The sequence below is a fragment of the Epinephelus lanceolatus genome, chromosome 3 (genome assembly GCF_041903045.1).
Source record: "Epinephelus lanceolatus isolate andai-2023 chromosome 3, ASM4190304v1, whole genome shotgun sequence".
Taxonomy (NCBI): domain Eukaryota; kingdom Metazoa; phylum Chordata; class Actinopteri; order Perciformes; family Serranidae; genus Epinephelus; species Epinephelus lanceolatus.
The window spans coordinates 42,490,494-42,508,860 of record NC_135736.1 but is presented as its reverse complement, the minus strand read 5'-3'; the positions used below and the strand labels follow the sequence as shown (position 1 = coordinate 42,508,860).

At 41.8% G+C, this 18,367-nt stretch overlaps 1 protein-coding gene across 1 annotated transcript; it reads right to left on the bottom strand.

The window, feature by feature from the left end:
• Window positions 1-4,849: 4,849 nt before the first annotated feature.
• Window positions 4,850-17,536, bottom strand: ift27 (intraflagellar transport 27 homolog (Chlamydomonas)). The gene is made up of 7 exons (XM_033624927.2): window positions 17,376-17,536; window positions 16,374-16,453; window positions 8,064-8,123; window positions 7,683-7,742; window positions 7,332-7,449; window positions 5,290-5,399; window positions 4,850-5,146 (listed from the first exon to the last, which is right to left on the bottom strand). Exons 1-7 carry the CDS (start codon window positions 17,407-17,409, stop codon window positions 5,042-5,044), a joined length of 567 nt encoding a protein of 188 aa, XP_033480818.1. The 5' UTR covers window positions 17,410-17,536; the 3' UTR covers window positions 4,850-5,041.
• Window positions 17,537-18,367: the final 831 nt, after the last annotated feature.

The window sequence follows — 18,367 nt, the reverse complement described above, 5'->3', positions numbered from 1 at the left end:
AACGCGAGGAGTTACTCTGTTTGGAGTAGTCATGGCTGAATTTTTACCCGATTTTGACCAACTGGATCTGGATGAGCCATTTGAATTTGATGACTGCCCGTATTTATTTGAACACGGAGTACACGGACGCAGAGCTCATTGAAACTGAAGAGCAGACGAGGAGAGAGAGGGAGCAGCAACAGGCAGAGGAACATGTCCAAGTCCAGCTAAAGGTAAACACAGATGTTCATTTCTCCTTTCCGTTATGTTGTCGGATAATTATACTAACAATCCGAGCCTATCTGTGAAAAAAAAATGCACTTTTAGTGGACGTATTTCAATGTTGTTTGACGCTGTCTGAGTGCCCTATTATTTAATATAGTGCACGCTCACGGGCTGCAGGCAGGTCAGCCCTAGCTTAAACATCCTATCACTCATTCAGACAAAAGTAGATTGGAAAATAGGGTTGAAAAAATTATGATGACCCTTTGAAATAATCAATCTTTTTTTCTTAATTGTCATAGAAGAGTAAAAAAGTGTGTTTTAGGAGGTTTAGCAGGTTAGGTTTGGCATTTGGGAAGGGAACACTCGGCTCCTGGGTGAAAGTCCGGGGTTTGTTGGACCCATCCTGCTCACCCTGTACAGACTTTGCTGCTCCTTATATTCTCCAGCAACGTATCATACCGCCCTCATAAGTGGTACGTTACGTGTCTGACGCCGAAATCATTGACAAAGCAGCGGTATTTGACAACTTCTGAATGAGAGCCGGCTGGAGGATGAGGTCATAATCACAGCATATGAATTCAACAGCCTGGCTGACAATTGGCCCGTCTCGCCCTCATAGTCTATCTGACCCATTGCTATCACAATCACCGAAGACAGCATCTTTTATTATTTTGAGGGACAACTGTAAGGTTGTGTTTATTGTCTGGGCTGTCACCTAGATCCCACGTATCAACATATATCATTGAGACCCTTTATTATTTCAACATTTGCTGGAAATGCATTGATACATCATTCGCTAACATTTTTAGAGCCTTATAACCGAAAACTTTTTTTGCGGTCACAGTTGTTCCTGGTGGGATTAAATGGGTTAAGGACTTTGTTCTTTGGGTTTGGGGTTTTCTGTTTGTGTTTTCCCTTGTTTGTGTTATACCTTGTTTAGCTAATGTCTTGCTGCTAATGTTTAGTCTGTTTCTTGTTTGATTTTGTGGGTTAACTCCTCATGTGTCATGTCTAGTTGTATTTACTGCCTTTGTGTTTTCCCACTGCAGTGATTGCCCTGCCCTGATTTGTGTCACCTGTCCCTTGTTTCCACCCTCCTTCCCTTGTGTATTTACACCACGTTTACACATAGCCGGGTATTTAGAGAAACGAATATTTCCCCCCCTCCGTTTTCAATAATAACATCGTGCACACAACATCGTTTTCAAAAATGTTTTCATTTACATGAACCCAGATAAATACGCCGTCGAGCGCCGTCATAACTATGCCAAACCTATGGGCGGCAGTATAGGGAGAAGGATGAAGCCATGCAAGCCAATCCGAATCCTCAGAATCGACAACAACAACAACAACAACAACAACGAATAAGACACGTGACTTCCTGTTCGTTTGTGTGGACTGACAGTGAAGTGGAGCTACTCCTAAATGTCGCTTTAAACGCCGGATTTCCATTGGATGTGTGTCCGTTGCAGAATGGCAGCACTGGTTATCCGCTGCGTGCTCCGCCATCAGTCAATACCCACCGGCTGCGTTTGCTGCGCGGAGCGGTGCAGCTCCGCTGGAAGACATCTCGGTGCACTGCCATGATTAATATCTACTCATCTATGGTGTCAACGGGGTGAAATGACGTCTGAAAACCTCTGACCTGTTGACTTCAGGCCTGCCTCTGCCCATTATGTAGTTTTCAAGGTGTAGTGCAGGGAAATATGATCCGCCGTGAACACTGTGTATTTTATTTTGAAAATTAACCGGATGTTTTATTTTGTTTGTGTGCACGACTTCCTGCCCCGCACGATCTGCTCTGTGCTGAATTGCTGCGTTGTGCTCCAGCGTCCGGCAAAAATAGAAGTCCTGCGTGTCTGTTGCTCTGTAGTGCTGGAGCTGAGACGGAGCCGGAACGCAGCACAGCTGCAGCCGGTGGAAACACACACATTGACTAGAATTGAATCCTATTGGCTCCGCTGCCGTTCTGGAGCGGAGACGCAACCAACACGCATCTGGTGGAAAAAGGCCATAACAAAGCGTTTGCACAAATGTAAAAATGAGTACCACCTTAACAGCATCCATGATCAGTAGCCAAACAAAGTGTAAACATAGGTCGCTCACATGACATCAAGCATTTGCTGGCGCATGCTGTGACGTTTCATAACCTAAAACCCCGTTTCACCCAGTTTAGATGGCAACACATAAACGGCGTTTTCAGAAATCTCCACTTTGGCCGGAGTTTTTACAAATGATCGTTTTCCGTGAAAAAAACTCTGCGTGTAAACAAGAGGCCAAACCGCATGAAAATATGTGCGTTTTTCCTACGTGTAAACGGGGTATTAGTCTGTGCGTTTTCCCTGTTTCAGTGTCAGGTTGTCTGCTGGTCGTGGCATTGCTGGTTAAGCTTGTGGACTTATAAACCATCTCTAGCGCAACTTTAAATGGAGTATCTTCATATGGATATTACACATATGAGAGTGTGCAACCTTTTTGTCATTCCCTTTTTAAGTAACTTGATAGAGCATGGCAGCAGTGTAGTCGTTCGGTGCTCACTGGGGCTATGAATGATAAAATGCACTTATGGTATACTTTAGATAAAAGCACCCACGTGATGGCACATGTAAGCATTAATATGTAAGGCATGAGCAGTTTTAAAATATTCATTAGTGGTCTGCTGAGTGCTGCAAAAGAGACCCTGCATTAATTATATCCTAAGATAATCTTTAGTTCTACATAATCCGACATTACAAAAATCTATCTCCAATATGAGTTTAACTGAGGAAAAGGTGGTTGTGGTCTGCATCAGTGATCATGACAGGCATCTGTATTATACTCAGTGGACCACTAGATCAGTTCCTAATCATCCCACTGTCAGACACATCACAAAGTTGACCTCTACCACTGACCTCTCAGCTTTGAATGGGAGTGGCAGTGACCGCTTTTGCCCTCTCTTGTGGCTAAAAGGTGAACAGCAGTTGCTCCTGCTGTGTTACAGGTCGGCACCAAGGGAGCAAACCTGTTGTGAATACTAATTGAGGGCGAATGACTTTATTTATAGGGACATATGACACTGGATGTGTATAAAGCCGCCAAAACAGGCTTGTCTCAACGTTTCTGTGACTGCTGACTGACCGTTTCAATATCTGTGGAAATGAGGAAGTCTCTCCCAAAGCAATAAGCAACAGCCCACACTCTATCCTGAGATGTTATTAAGTGATATTCCCAAGACATGATAACATCCATTTAAAATGAATAGAAGACAGACTGTGGGATACAGCTGAAGTGCTTAGAGTGATTTTCCAGGATGCTCAGGAGCTTGTGGTACACCTTTTATGAGCGTGTGTGTGTGTACAATAATGGCTCACGTCTACGTCAGGGCTCCAGGAAAGTGCTGCAGTTTGAAATTCAACCCATATACACACATTTATATGCACATCAGTGGGCACAAATAAAAGTAAAAGATGTATAATCTCCACGCTGCTTCACAAAGCACCCTAATGTGACAGACAATATTGCTATTATTTTGTTTTTCTGCCCATATGCCTGAGTACAAAACAACCAGACACACCAGAAAAACACATGCCGACACCCTCGCACACACACATGCACATTATAGACACAAAAACAATGAGGACAGAAAGAAAGAGGAGAGAGATCCTAATTGCTGTAATTATGATCACCCACTCAAGAAGTACGAAAACATGCTGCAATAACAATTACAAGCTGTTAAATACAGAATCTGTAAGGAACCTCATTACGCATCAGTTTTCATCTTACAGGGAAAAACTAACTTTATGTATTATCCAGTAACGATATGTGTCTGTGCTGTGGTTTTAACAGCATCCTACATTTCTCAACAAATGTCAAAAGACAGCTGGAAAGAAAAATGTATCAAAAAATCAAATTCAGTGACTGTGTCTCCTAAAAGAGGACAGAGACCGTCTCATGATTATTACATGCTGCAGTCACTTTCAATGTAGCACATAATGAGATAAAAACCATTGTGTCTGGCTTGAACCAGCGCGCCCTCATTTGAATGGTGGCAGCTGGTCTGAGAGGCAGCAAGAGAACAAGGACGTGGCTTTGACCTGGTTTGAATGGGAGACTGCTAATTAGAACAGTGATTACTGGTTGTTAGCGCCGCACTGGGGACATGACTGAAATGATGTGAGAGGGCTGCAGCTGGGGAGTTAACACAACAAGAGAGGGGGAGAGCTAAACAGAGAGAAAGAGAGGGGAGAAGATAGGATTGGAAAAAGAAGAGACAGCGATCAGGAAGGACGAGTTTTTCAAACAAAGTGATAATGAAGGGAGACAGAAAGGGAAAGTGAGGCAAAGAGGAAAGATGGAGAGAGATGAGGAAAGAAGGCAGACGAGAGAAGATGAGGTCACGAACAAAGTCACATTGAGATTACAGCAAAACATAAAGGGAGGGGGGAGAGGCAATAAATAAGGGTGAGCTCCCACCTAAAATCAGGAGCAGCCATCTATGCAGAGAAGGGGAGGGGAGGAACAGACTCTCTTTCATCCACAAAGAGCTGGAGTCTTATTGTAGCTTTGGTAATGACTCCACCATCGAGGGTAAAGTAAACCCCACTATCTGTGCATACAGAGGGAGCAGACAGATAAAAGACAACACAGCTAACCACTGATTATCATAGAAAAACAACTTTATTCATGGCTGCATCAAAATATCCTTCTAAACAAGCCACTCTCTGCCGAGCCTGCAGTGCAGGTGGTACAAAAGAACACAGGGTTTCTTTGAATCGTCACATGTATTATCCATAAAGCTTATAAACTCTTTTGTGTCTATCCTATTATTAAAAAAACAAGGTGCATGTGACTGAGGGGTCTAGCCTGGACTCAGGTTCTGGATGGTCTCACAACGTTCTTGGTAGAGAGAGTGAAAGGCCCGGGCTAAACTGAGGAGCGGCGCATCACAGTTCTCCATCTCCTTCTGTAAGAGTCACACAAGAACACACAGTGATGAGTGATGCTATTCTAAACTCAAACATAAATACAGTACAAGCCATATGGTGCACTTCACCCACAAAGTCAAACGAGAACACATTAATGGTGTCCATATTGAAATAAACTTACCGCCGATGTCTCGTGGTACTCTAACCCCTGGCTTTGGGCCCATTCCTGGGCCACAGATGCCTGGACCTCCCTTCGTCCAGACAGGTCTGACTTGTTGCCCACCAGGACACCTGACACACACATAGAAAACTGTCATGGAAAGCAATGACATCTAAACAAATACTATTTGACTTATTGTCTCTATAAAGTAAAAGGCGAGACATTTCTAGGACCAAATGTTTATGCATTGCTTTTAGGGTGTCCAAACTTCTCGCGAGATTTCAAGCACGGTATGAGATCGCTGCTTGTTCTCGCGATATTTCGGCTGCGCTTTGGAAAGCAGAGCTAAATGGTAAACAAACATGGCAGCACACCGGTAAGGTAAGACAACACGTTTACATGTCGTTTTCTATATGTTCTCTGACATTTATCCTAACGATATGAGGCAGTCTTTGTGGAAAAAAAGCTCGTTTAGTGGACTAACTTTGCACTTGAAGGTTGCCCGTTCACTTACGTTTTAACAGGTCTGACGCTACTATGCGCCCCGGCTGTATCTAGGCTAATGGCTAACATGCTAACTATTATTTTTATGTCACTAATCACTTGAAACAAATTTAGGACGATAGGAGACAGGTTGAAATAAACCGATTATGATCACCCACCCATTTCCCTTTTAAGTACCAAATAATCATAAATAGCCCCCTACAGATTAGCCACCTTGTGCTATAACATATTAATGAATGCTCATCTAAAACTATTAGTATTATAGATAGGCTAATTCAGACTATCATTTGATAACAACGGTTGCAGACCGATGAACCAGGTGGTCATTTAATTCTATTCATGTCCATCCATGCATCCATTATCTCATGGAGAAGAAACAAATTAAAAATAAAGACAATATGTACCAAAGTGGACCCCCCGGAACTTCTAAAAAAAGAGAGCTTATGCCAAATGTTTGGTTGGTTACTTCATGAATTGGTATAATGGAGAATATATCAGAAGGGAAAACATGACATGTATTATTTCTGTCTTCTGTTAAGAAGTTTTGCTCATGCTTGTCGGTGCGTGAGTCCCTGCGCTGGCTAGCTAATCGCTGCCACTCTGCACTGCACTCACATGGTGGTTAGGGGCAGGTACTGCTGATAACAGCAACATTGTGAAAGCCTAACACCCAACAACCAGTATCCTCTTGATGTTAACACCATTATCTCTGTCAGCACGCTTGCCATTGTTAGCACCGTTACCTGCTAGCCACCGTTTCAGCCAACTCTATGTTGACAACCATGTGCAAACAATCCCGTCTCAGTCTCTGAATAATAGATAGCTCTAAATGTCACATACAGCTCCTTTAAGGGATTGTAAATGTATCAGTTTATGTTTAAAAACTGAATATTGGCTTATTTCTGTCTAACGTTTTCCTCATAAATATCAATATCTATTTGGGCCAAAAAATCCAGTGTCACACAGAGTCTTGAATTAGGTTGGGCACCCGCGGGTACTGGCAGAGAGACCTGCAAAAAATGTGATTCACGTTTGATATTTTGTCTTAGTTTTAATTCCAGGTTGGTTCTGGGTAAAACAAAGAACATGCGGGTTGGATTGTGGATGCTGGGTTATCAATAAAATAAAATGGAAATAATGATAAATTAATTTAAAGTTCTAGCGTTTTAATCATCTAACCACTGACTATGTGTGTCAGCTCTGTCTTCTGAGAATAAGTAAAAGTTATCTAAATTGTGTTTCCTGAATTACCTTTGTTTTAAAATATACTATCTTCATCTCACATGTATAAGATGGCCCAAAATGATCACTATAAAGCTACTGCTTAACTAAATTAACTGAACAGCGCATGGTTATTTTAAGATTTGCAGTTAGGGGTAAGGCCCTGGATCTTGTGTCAATGGATTGGGTGGGGTTTCAAAACTAACTGGTCATATATGCAGATGGCGGGTGGGTGTGGTATTGCACGTTATGGTGCCGGGAATGGTTCGAGTCTTGAAAATCAGCCCTGACAGTCTGCCAGCGTTCCACAAATTCTTTGACCTTTTAAGGGCTGTTACCTGGAATGTGGAGACCTTGGTAGTGAGCATGAACTCTCTCCATCCAGTGGCTGCAGTTAGCAAAAGACTGCTCACTGGTGAGGTCAAAAACCAGGCACAGCAACGACACCTCACCCCACTGTGGAAGAGGAAGATGATGGGTCGTGATCGGGCGTGTTGGGTTGTGTAGGGAATGAGGAGAAGGGGAGAGAGTTGGTATCACATCAGCTTATTTCTTTCTACTTCTGTGACAAAGTAAATAATACTTCAGTAGCTCCCCTGTGTTTGCACTTTGTGTAAAGACATGGCGGCCTGGGTAGTGAATTTCACTGCTTTCATGCAAAAGGAAAAACTCTAGAGAAGCAGTCTCACCATTTTCTCACAGGCTTCCACTAATGTCTGCTTCCCTGCAGAGTCTATGATGTAGAGCTCCTGGAGGGGAAAGGCGAGAAGAGAAGGGAAGGGAAGGGAAGAGGTGTTATACATGAAAATTTAGTCAAATTACATGATTTTAACTTCCTACTTTCTTTGGCAAGGGCATCAATGTTCCTCTTACAATGCTGCCCTATTGCTCACTGAATAAAGATGAGAAACTTACAATATTAAATGTCTGAGAGAACTTTTTCCACACTGAGTGATGGGTTCCAAATCTCACCACCCACCTCCTGTTATTTGGTGACTTTTATTACAATAAATAAGCCCATGAGCCTTGTGGTGGACACAGGATGAAGAAGAGACAATGGCTGGACTCACCACACTGTCACCGGTCTCTGGGATATTGACACATTTCATCAGCAGCTCCACACCGGTAGTCTGCCAAGCAAACACAACCAAGATGTTAATTATAATGCTGTTTATGTGATGTAAAGCTAAAAGACCGTCATGAAGCTCACAGTGTATGTCTGTGCTTTGTTGTGAAAAACAACTCTGTTAATGTAATTAGAAAAACATCTGCCATTTGCTTTTTTTGTACAAAGTGTCTCACAGTAGTGGGGTTCTTTTCGGCTACATTTTATGTGTAAAGTGTGTGGTTCTTTATAGAGAAGAAAAGAGACATTTGCTTGTCACAGAGTCGACACTATACACATTAGCACGGCAAACTGTCTGATGTGATTTATTGTTAACGTCCAAGCATGAGCATCACTAATTAGCAGCTTGGCTTTCCTTGAAAGCAGCTTTGATGTACTGTTGTTAAATTGAGTATTTTTATAAGAATGATACAAGCCCCCTTCGGGCCCAGTGGTGGCAACAATTAAGATGTAGTTAGAGTCTGAATTGTTAATGAAAATCTAAGGGGGGGAGGTTTACATTTATTCAGGGTTGACAGTTACCACAAGCTGACAGTTTGGCTGTGGTTTGTAAGTTATTGTGGAAAACCATTTGGCATTGCCTAAAAGTTGTTTTCCCTTCTATAATTCCGACTGGTAAAATTGCAGGCTATAAAGCTCCGTACAGCTGCGGAGATCTGCAGTTGGGTGATAATTCTCTGTGGATTTGCAGTCATGTGGTCCATTGTTAGTATAAAAATATTGATTTTAGCCGCTTTAATAAAAGACTCCATTGTTTAAGTTTTGAATGTCGTCCAGTCAGAAGCAGCAGTGCAACAGCTGTCTCACCCCAAATAAAACTAAAATTGGCAAAATTTGGATTTAAATTTGTGTGATCAAAGAAAAAGTGAACACAATTATGATTCTGACTAAACATTCGGAGAAGTTTTGGAACTTGACAGTTGTGGCTGTGGCTGTTAAGTCTCTTTTGGCAGACTTAAGCTCAGTACCAATCGCCCATTTAGCCCTTACCCCTCTGTTGTAATATGGCTGCTCAAGCAGTAAAATAAACCCACAAATGTATTTTCTTTGTTAATAAAGATTAAAAAAATGCATATTATCTTGGTTTAATGTTGTGTCAATGTATTAAGGTCATAAAAACACAATTAGTATACAGTTCTACCTAGCCATTGCTGATTTGTGCAAGACAGTCCCATATTTTGATATATTTCCTTATCACATTTTCCTCTTTGATGGCATATGATGCCCAATAAGTAAAGGTCCAGAGTGTAGAATATAGGGGGATATATTGATTGGCAGAAATGGAATATAATATAATAAGTATATAGTTTTTTAGTGTATTATCATCTGAAAATAAAAATTGTTGTGCTTTCCCTGACATGCCGTTTATATCTATAGGGAGCAGGTCCTCGTTTATGGAGATCACCATCGTCACTGCCATGTTTCTACAGCAGCCCAGAATGGACAAACCAGATACTGTACTGGCTCCAAATAGGGTCATTCACAGTCTACTGTTCTCCCGTTGGCCACCGTACTTAGAAGCCCATCAGTTTGGAGCAGCATCAGAAATACAGATTTGTAACGTAAAACTGCTTTATTTAGTGTTTTTACCAGTTAAATTATCAGGTCTGTTTTTGGAGAGGAGGAGACATCTGCGAAGAATTTGGCTAAATTATCAGAGAAAAAACGTGAGCACTCACTAGTATGCTGTGGGCAAGCCACCCGTCTCTGACATGCCAAACAGTGTCAGAGAAACACTGATTTGTAACTTGAAACTGCTTCATTAAGTGTTTTTACTGGTTTTAATTACCTGGTATGTTTCTTTTGGCGAGGAGGAGACCTTTTTTTTTACCTGGTATGTTTCTTTTGGCGAAATTCGGCTCCCAGTAAAAACCTCCTGAACAATGAACACTGAAGGAATTCCAGTTTGCTCACCACTATATGCCACTAAAGCCCGTTTCCACCAAGCAGTCCAGTACAGTTCAGTTCTGTTCGGTATGCCTTTTTACCATTTCCACTATGAAAAGTTGTGGATGGTACCAATGGAACCGTTGGTACTGTCCCCATTTTTGGTCCCCCCTCTGTTGGGGTACCTAGCACACAGATCTGGTACTAAAAGATGGAGCTGTGAACACTGCAATCTGATGACTGATCAATAGAGGACAGTCACTCTGCTCAACTTTGACTGTTCCATTAGTTTTTATTGTCTCTCCTGGATGACATACACTTTTAGTAACGAGTGGATCTCCAAGACTTTAAAAATGTATATTAATTCCAACTGGATTGTCTGAACTGCATATATTGTAATCCTCATATGGAGAAAAAAATGTTGGTAACATGTGGACTACGGCAATATTAAACCCCTGTGCTTGCCTGAGAAGGACTAAATGCACAAATGGTTTAAATATCCCATCGACTCTCATTGCAGCCTGTTTTATTTCGTTCTGAAAATGTCAGCGTGCAACCCTTTTCTATGGACAATAAACAAGGTGCAGACTTCCCTCCGTGACACCCATAATGAGGAAACATAGCGAGTGCTGGACGAGGCAGTGAATGACAGCAACTCCGCCCACATTTAAGAGTACTGTTTGCAGCGGAAATGTTAAAAAGACCTACCATGTCTGAAGGGCTACTTTTGGTTCCAAAGGTACTATACATAAAGTTTTTGGTGAAAACGGGCTTTAATCCCCCAAAATCTTAAATACTGTACCTTTAACTAAAATCCAGCATCGATTGTTGCTGTACTTTCTACCACTCCTCTAATACCACTGCAGAATGGTAGGGTAGGACCATGGGTTGCTAGCGTTAGCCTTAAGAGCATCACTAGTGTACTTTCAGTTGTGAACAGATCGGAAAGCAGGTGTCATTGTGATATACCATTATTGCCGTGGTTGACTCTGTTCACGTAAATGCCATAGATGACAATACTGATGACGCATCAGGGTTGTCCCATTTCATAGAAGATTTAAACAACCACCCAACGTGACTCCGTTCTGTGGGACAAAGGGGCAGTCGAAAATGAGGAGTAGGCCTAAAAATTGGGACTAAAATGACCAGAGTAGCTGTTTTCCCTTTTTTCTTGTATGCTAGAGGTGTGTGGCTGTGGTGGCAGATGGGTTTTGGAGCCCGCCCAGTGGTCGTTTCAAGAAAGAATAGCTGTTTGAGCTCTACTGCAGAGGCTGTAGGCATAAGTAGCTAAGTTTTTTTTTAAATTGATACAGGGCAAATAGAGGAGGTAGATATAAAAGAAGAGGGTAAGGAGGATATGATAAATACGGTCTTATCACAGATGCACGTTCTTCACAAGCTTGGAGATCTAATAAAGTCCTAAGTGGACTGGATGGTTGCAGGCTGCCTTTCGCCACTACATATCTGCTGTATGAGATCAGTGGTGACCTTGAAGAAGCAAGCCTAGGTTTCTTCACATCAGCACCAAAGTCTAAATTGATCTGATCTCCTGAGCTCACACTTAACTGAGCGTGTCAAATGCCTGAGACTAAAGCACACTCGCACACTCACACACACACACACACACACACACACACACACATACTTTTCACACTCACTGCCTCTGTGAAACACACACACAGACACACATACACACCTCAGACAAACATTTATCTGATTCATACACAGAAACAGTTCATAACAAGGATCCAATGATACACACACCCACAGACGATGCGGCAGTCCCACTTCGGAGCGGTCTAATGAGCTGGTGTGATGCATAGGAAGCCTCTCGCTGGAATGTCAATGAGGGCCTATTAGTAACAAATAAGCTTGGAATATTGCTAACGGGCCGTCTGACATTTTCAAAGGAGGACGTGAGCAGAATGGCCGACAGCCTCCGCTACCCTTCAAAATCAAAAGTTGAAGAACATAAGGGATGGCACAGGCGTCTGCACAAGGAATAACTCTTTACAGCGCCGGTTTCTTTTTCACATTAGACACAATGGAAAGGACACGCTGTTCCCTGTTTCCATCTGCAGTGAAATCTTAAAAAGAAATCCAAATCGATACATTTAACGCTGCTTAATGTTCCTCTCTGGGCATTGATCCAATCCTTAAAATCTCATCTCTGTTCCTCAAAATTACATATTTGTAAGTTTTTATCCTTGAAAAAAATCCTTCATGTCTTAAAATGGCTTTATTGTAACTCTGCACCTTTCTCATCAAGTATGCGTACCTGCTCACTTTCAATTCTGCTCATCGCACACACAAACCTCTGCTTGTAAACAGTAATAGATAACATGAGCCTCAGGCTTATACGATATCAAACAGCTAATAATGTGTTGCTCGTATTAGATAAATCTTTTTCCCGATTGCAAGGTCTGACAAGTTTAAGTGAGAGTGAAACTTAGCTTGCAAAATACTGATACTTCGCTACACTTAGATTCTCCTCTGATACCGTGCAGTTGACCCTGGAAGTAGGAATCCATGTTTTTGAGACTGTCATGGTACAATGCAGTTGCAAGGAGAAAATGTTCAGCCATTATGTTGACTGCTTCTTTTGCTCATGATATCTCTTGGAGCATATAAAAAACACCACATGGACATGAAAACAAGGGTAAAGACTTGGTTTTCCACTGGAAGGGGGTCTTTAAAAATGGTACTGGTGATGCACCTGCTAGTCATGTGTTAGGTGCCGTGTTTATAGTGGTTTAAGTATGTACAAAAAAAGGCAGCCTTATCAGAGTTTGTCCTACGAGTAACAGTAGAGTAAGGCCCTAATCACACAGAAAGTGTTTTAGCAGTTGGAGGCACCTTTTTGTAATCGTTTTAAAGAGAATTAAGCTTTTTGCTCACGGTTTTAAAGTTGCGATGCGCCTCATGTTTCTGCACTCCAGGCATTTGGTGTTTTTTGCCAGAGCGCTATGAACTGATTGAGTTGAAATAACTTCAACGCAGAGCAGAAAAGCACCACACAAAATGTTTTCATGATCTTTTTTCCCATTGTTCAATCGGATGATTTGAGAGGCCAGTCTTCTGTAGTGGTCATGACAAGTTTACAGTTGGTAAACAATGAAGGAGAAACTGGTGGTAGCGGTTGTTGGATATCCAGAGCTACATGGCCCAACGAAAGACAGCAGGTTGTCAAACTGCCCCTGAGTCATCCTTAAATGTGCCCGGAAATGGACATCATCAAGGTGAAGCTCCTGGACCAACTGGTGGTACTCCCCATGATCCACCCTCTTTTTTAGGTTCTACTGTACCCACACAGATCTCTGGCAATCTGTGAATTACAAATATGAGGTATGTTAACATTTTAGCCTGAGAATATCACCAAATGAAAATTCAAGGTGTATACATATGGAAAGAGATCACTCTCTTGGGAGCATTGAGGAGCTTAGTAAATTTCACGTCAGTCTGTCCCTTTAGATTTTGACATTTCTTGTGCATATGTGGATATCCTGGGTAAGCTGTGGTGCATGACGGAAGGGCAGGGATCATGAAAAAATGCACAAGATTCATCCCCTTCTAAATGTTTTAGGAAACATAACTGATAAAAGCATTGAGTCAGGGTTTGGTTTTACCCGGCAGTGGTGCAAGTCAAAAAGTTTCAAAAGAAAACATATCCGTGTCAAATGTGAATCTGATCAGTAGTTGTCCAGATATTTCTAAAGCTTGCTAAGCATTTCTGAAAACACACCAAGTGGTAGCAGAGTGCGGCCTGTAGTGAGTTGCCATGCAATAGCTATGGAAAGTTACGGCAGTTTAACTCTGCGGTAAAGTGCAGCCTAACTAAAAGCTGAGAATAGTCAAGACTATCAGTGACACATTGTGGTCCGACAATACCCACAGCGGTTAGCATGTTCCCCCCGTGTCAGCGTGGGTTTCCTCCAGGGGCTCTAGCTTCCTCCCACAGTCCAAAGACATGCAGGTTAACTGGTGACTCTAAATTGTCCGTAGGTGTGAATGTGAGTGTGAATGGTTGTGTGTCTCTATGTGTCAGCCCTGTGATAGTAGATAGTGATAGTCGCCCTATGTCAGCTGGGATAGGCTCTAGCCATCCCATCACCCCCAACAGGATAAGCGGTTACAGACAATGAATGAATGAATACCCACAGCCAATCAGTTCAAAACAAAGTTCTGTGACCTCTGTTACGAAGAATTTCTTCCTGCCTGAAACACATAAACACACTTCCAAGCTGCAGAAAAATATTGTTTGCTACTGCCTGGTGTGTATTTGGCACAAGATTGCAAAGGAGAGGATAACCTAAATTTAACAGATTCTCATTTTTTTGCATTCTCCTATTGCTTCTCTCAATACTACAACACATAATATAAATAGTAACTCATCAAAAAATTATTTTGAACAGCTTCAAAGTTTTGGAGGGTGTAGTGTATGAAGCACTTGGCGCCAACTGAGCAACAAGTTAAAAATACTTCAGCTAATATCAGGCAAGGGGCTGGCTTCAAATAGGTATTTTAACAGTTGCATAGCAACAGCAGAGACCGTGACCAGCAATTTCCCATGAGCATTTGTTTCAGTGCATCCAGCTAATAAAGGGGTGTCTGGTGGAAGGGGCTTTGATCTACAGGTGCACATGGTAACCTGCATGTTTCGCCTTTCACTCTCCATGTGGCATGCCCTCTTATTTTCATATTTGTTTTATTGCATATATTTGTTGACACATTTATGCATTCATCTGTATGTTTTTAATTTCTTTGTATTTTCTGATTATGCAGTAGAACAAATGTATTAAGGCTTGCATGGGGTGCAGCAACACATATTCTTGGCCAGTGCAAATTAAAAATGCAGCACTGTTGCAGCACCTTTCTACTCTGTTAATACTCTACTTGTCCAACATGAACAGACACATGCAGCATCACAAACAAGTAGGTATGGGTCTATGCAGTATGGAGACACTCAACACTGTTGTACAGTGTGTGTGTTTGTGCGCATGCTTGTTAAGTACCTGTTCTGGTGTCTCTCCAGAATCCTGCTGTATTAATTATCGACATTCCTGTCACCTCAGAACCCCCGATACTGCTGACACAGCAAGCGCTGAACAAACACACACATATACACACACTTGGCTCTTGTCCAGTATTTACCCACCAACCTTTTCTGTACCCTAACCAGCTACAAGGCTTAAAAGCAGACTTACGAATGACGGTGCGCAAGCTGTGCTAGTGCATATGCACTGCACCTGCATTCACTTGCATGTATAGTGCATGCACTTAGGCAGTACTAGCCCTTGAAAAAGTGACAGAGGAAATCAGTGAGCAGCCATGACCCCATATATCACAGAGTCAGGTTAATGACACAGTTCCCTCCCTCGTGCAGATTAGCATAAATAATGCAGATTGGACTTCTCTGCATCAGCATTAATTGGTACATTATGCTGTTTTGCACTTTGGTGATTCTTGGAGTAGACTTAAGAGACCTCTGCAGGTCCTTGAAAAGCTTGCAAGGAGTTCCATTAAAGAAACTACTCAAGTAATATGATCATGATTATCAGTTACTATTATTGGGCTTGATGATTTGCAACTGATACATAATAACATCTTGGGAAAAGGAAAGCTATGACCTCAGGCAAACTGAATAATTGCCCAATTCTAAGTGTATTTATTGATTGAGTAAATTTGAAATATGTGACTGTGCATTACTGATTCTAAACTGTGCTCCACAAGTACTTTATTACTGCTCAACTGCACTGTCTACATCTATTGAAGAGCCTGCTGAGATCTCTACAGGTCATAGTACTATGGGGGTTTCCTGGTAAGTTACTCTAAACAAAGTCTTGTTAAAAATGTGACAAGTAAAGCAGCAGATTGTGCTTATCAACTCACTGATTAGCTGCTGTAATATCAGGTAGGACCGAATAACTGAATACTAGATAAGTATTGTAGCACTTCATAGCACATGGATCCTCGTACTGCTGTCTATCCTGGGCTGGCAGTGAGCCAGACTTCACGAGTTGCTCCTTCAAATTTGATTCAAACCCTTAGCTACCCTACCTGAATGTAAAAATATAAGCCTGTGGCTAGTCCCCGGCTCAGAGCGCAGCCAATCCCTAAATCCCTCCACCAGTTGTTTTACAACCCAATTCCTCAGTTGTAATTGTGTGATGTGAATACATATATCTTTATTACAAGGAGTGTAACAAGAGTATGCAGGGTGCTCCACATACACCGCAGTGTATTTGGAACTGCGTGCCCTTGCTGGAGGTCATGTGACAGTATTGCAAGAAGGATTAAACCAGCAATATTGTATTTTCTGTGTGTGTGTGTGTGTGTGTGTGTGTGTGTGTGTGTGTGTTGCTCTCACCATGCTGTAGTTCTTCTGGAAGAGAGTACCGTCACTGTGGAACATGTGGGAAAGGGCGCTTTTCCCCACCGCAGCATCTCCTACACACACAGACAGAGAAAGAGAGACATAATATCAAAATCTGTGTCTGTTTAAGTTTTCAATTCTTATTTCTCAGCTTTGCTTTATGTAAAAGTGTGTGTTAAATGCAGTTTTCGGAGTGCTTCGTCAATCAAATTCATCGTTCACCTTTGTCAGTCAGAGTTTGAACACTGGCATTGTCAAAAACCTGTTAAGAGTAACAGAAACAAGCACTCCTTCATTCCTACTGCCATTTCTCTTTCGAATGCAGGGCAGTGGAAGAGTCATGCTTAACTGAGGCTACTCTTTTGGCTGGTTGTTACTCTTGCTGTAATCATGTGATGAGTGATGGTGATGATGTTGTTGATGATGATGATGTTGCTGATGTAGACACTGATGGTTGCTGGAGATGACCACTGTTGTTTCAGATCACTGTATTTGGATCCCCTCTCCTCACCCAATTGTTGAGTACTATTTATTTTTCTTGTGTGTCTTTTTTTGTATGTCTTTTTACTTGCTGTGCAACTAATTGCCCTCGAGGGACAAAATAAAGTTGAAGTTGAAGTTGAGTTGAAGTTTAAGTTGAAAAACAGTCAGTGGAGTCCAAACACAAACACAGACAGACCTTCTAGCAATTGTCAAATATCTACTAGTAACTTAGTGATTTGGTTGTGATGCTAATAACTGTCACAACATCTGAGGTATTATGAGTGATACTAATGAAAACATAACCAGCAAATTGTTGCGAATTGCCCGCTGCACCCTAAATACATTTTTGTACATTCATGGAAGCATTAGACAGGGGACCGTCTATTTATCTTTAGTGTTTTAACGCCTAAGTTAACTAGACGAGGGTGAGTTTAGCAACAGACTGGTTAGCTTTACCGTTAGCCCCTGTACCGTTAACCTTAAGTAGCATAAAGATGTCTTTCAAAACCTTACCGACGAGCAGACATCGCGCCCTCAGCTTCACCATCACCGTGGATAACTTCCGGACACTGTGAGTAACCTCTCTTGTTTCATTAATGACGCCAAATAAGCTCTACTTTCAGTTTTTAGCTCTCTGTGCATCAATCTTCTTCTTTTGCCCTCGGTAACACAGACACAACGCGTCTCTTAGCAACCAGCCATAGAGGCGTTTCATTGGTCCAGACAGCGAGCACGTGCAGTGCGTAGCTTTGCTGTCATTGGCTGGTTGTGAGGACGTAAGAGGAAGCTTGGAGCGTGGTGTTCTTCCCCTGAGCATGTCTGTCAGGCACGCTTCCTCAAAAGCTGTGGACAGTTATCGGCGTTTCTGGAAAGATTTATGAGCCGAAAATTCAACCATAGATAAGATCTGTTCGACAGGTGAGGCTTGCTGTTCGGGCACGATAATACGGTACATGGGTCAGGAGTGAGAACTACCTGAAAGACCTGTTTAGGGTTTTAAAACCCAGAATATTTTAAGCAAAGCCCGGTAAGGCCACTAGAGGGCGGGATTTCTTCCCTCAGCATCATAAATCACTTTATTTCTTAAAGTTTTGTGGTGTTTGTAACGCTTTTAAATGTATTATCATATTGTTACAGTGTTTTCAGACATAATTCAATATTCTAAGTCAATATTAAGTAACCTTGAACAAATATTTAATCTTAATCTCCATTTTAAGTGTAGTTTAGGGACTGTTCGTTACTTATGAGAGGGAATGGGGTGGTGCAAAATGGGACAGGCACTTCAGATATTTTTTTTTAAGTACTAGGGAGAGAGTTACGTTTTTTTTTTAAATTTGACTTAGAGCAGGGACATTCAACTTTAAATAATCGTATTTTGTATTTCTGTTAAATACCCTCAGAACCCCAAAAGAAATGGTTAAATATGGTGATTTATTGTGGAGGGAAGGTCATGCCTTTTCTCCCAGTCATTCAAGAAAGCTACAGGAAAAGTATTTGTGGTAGCT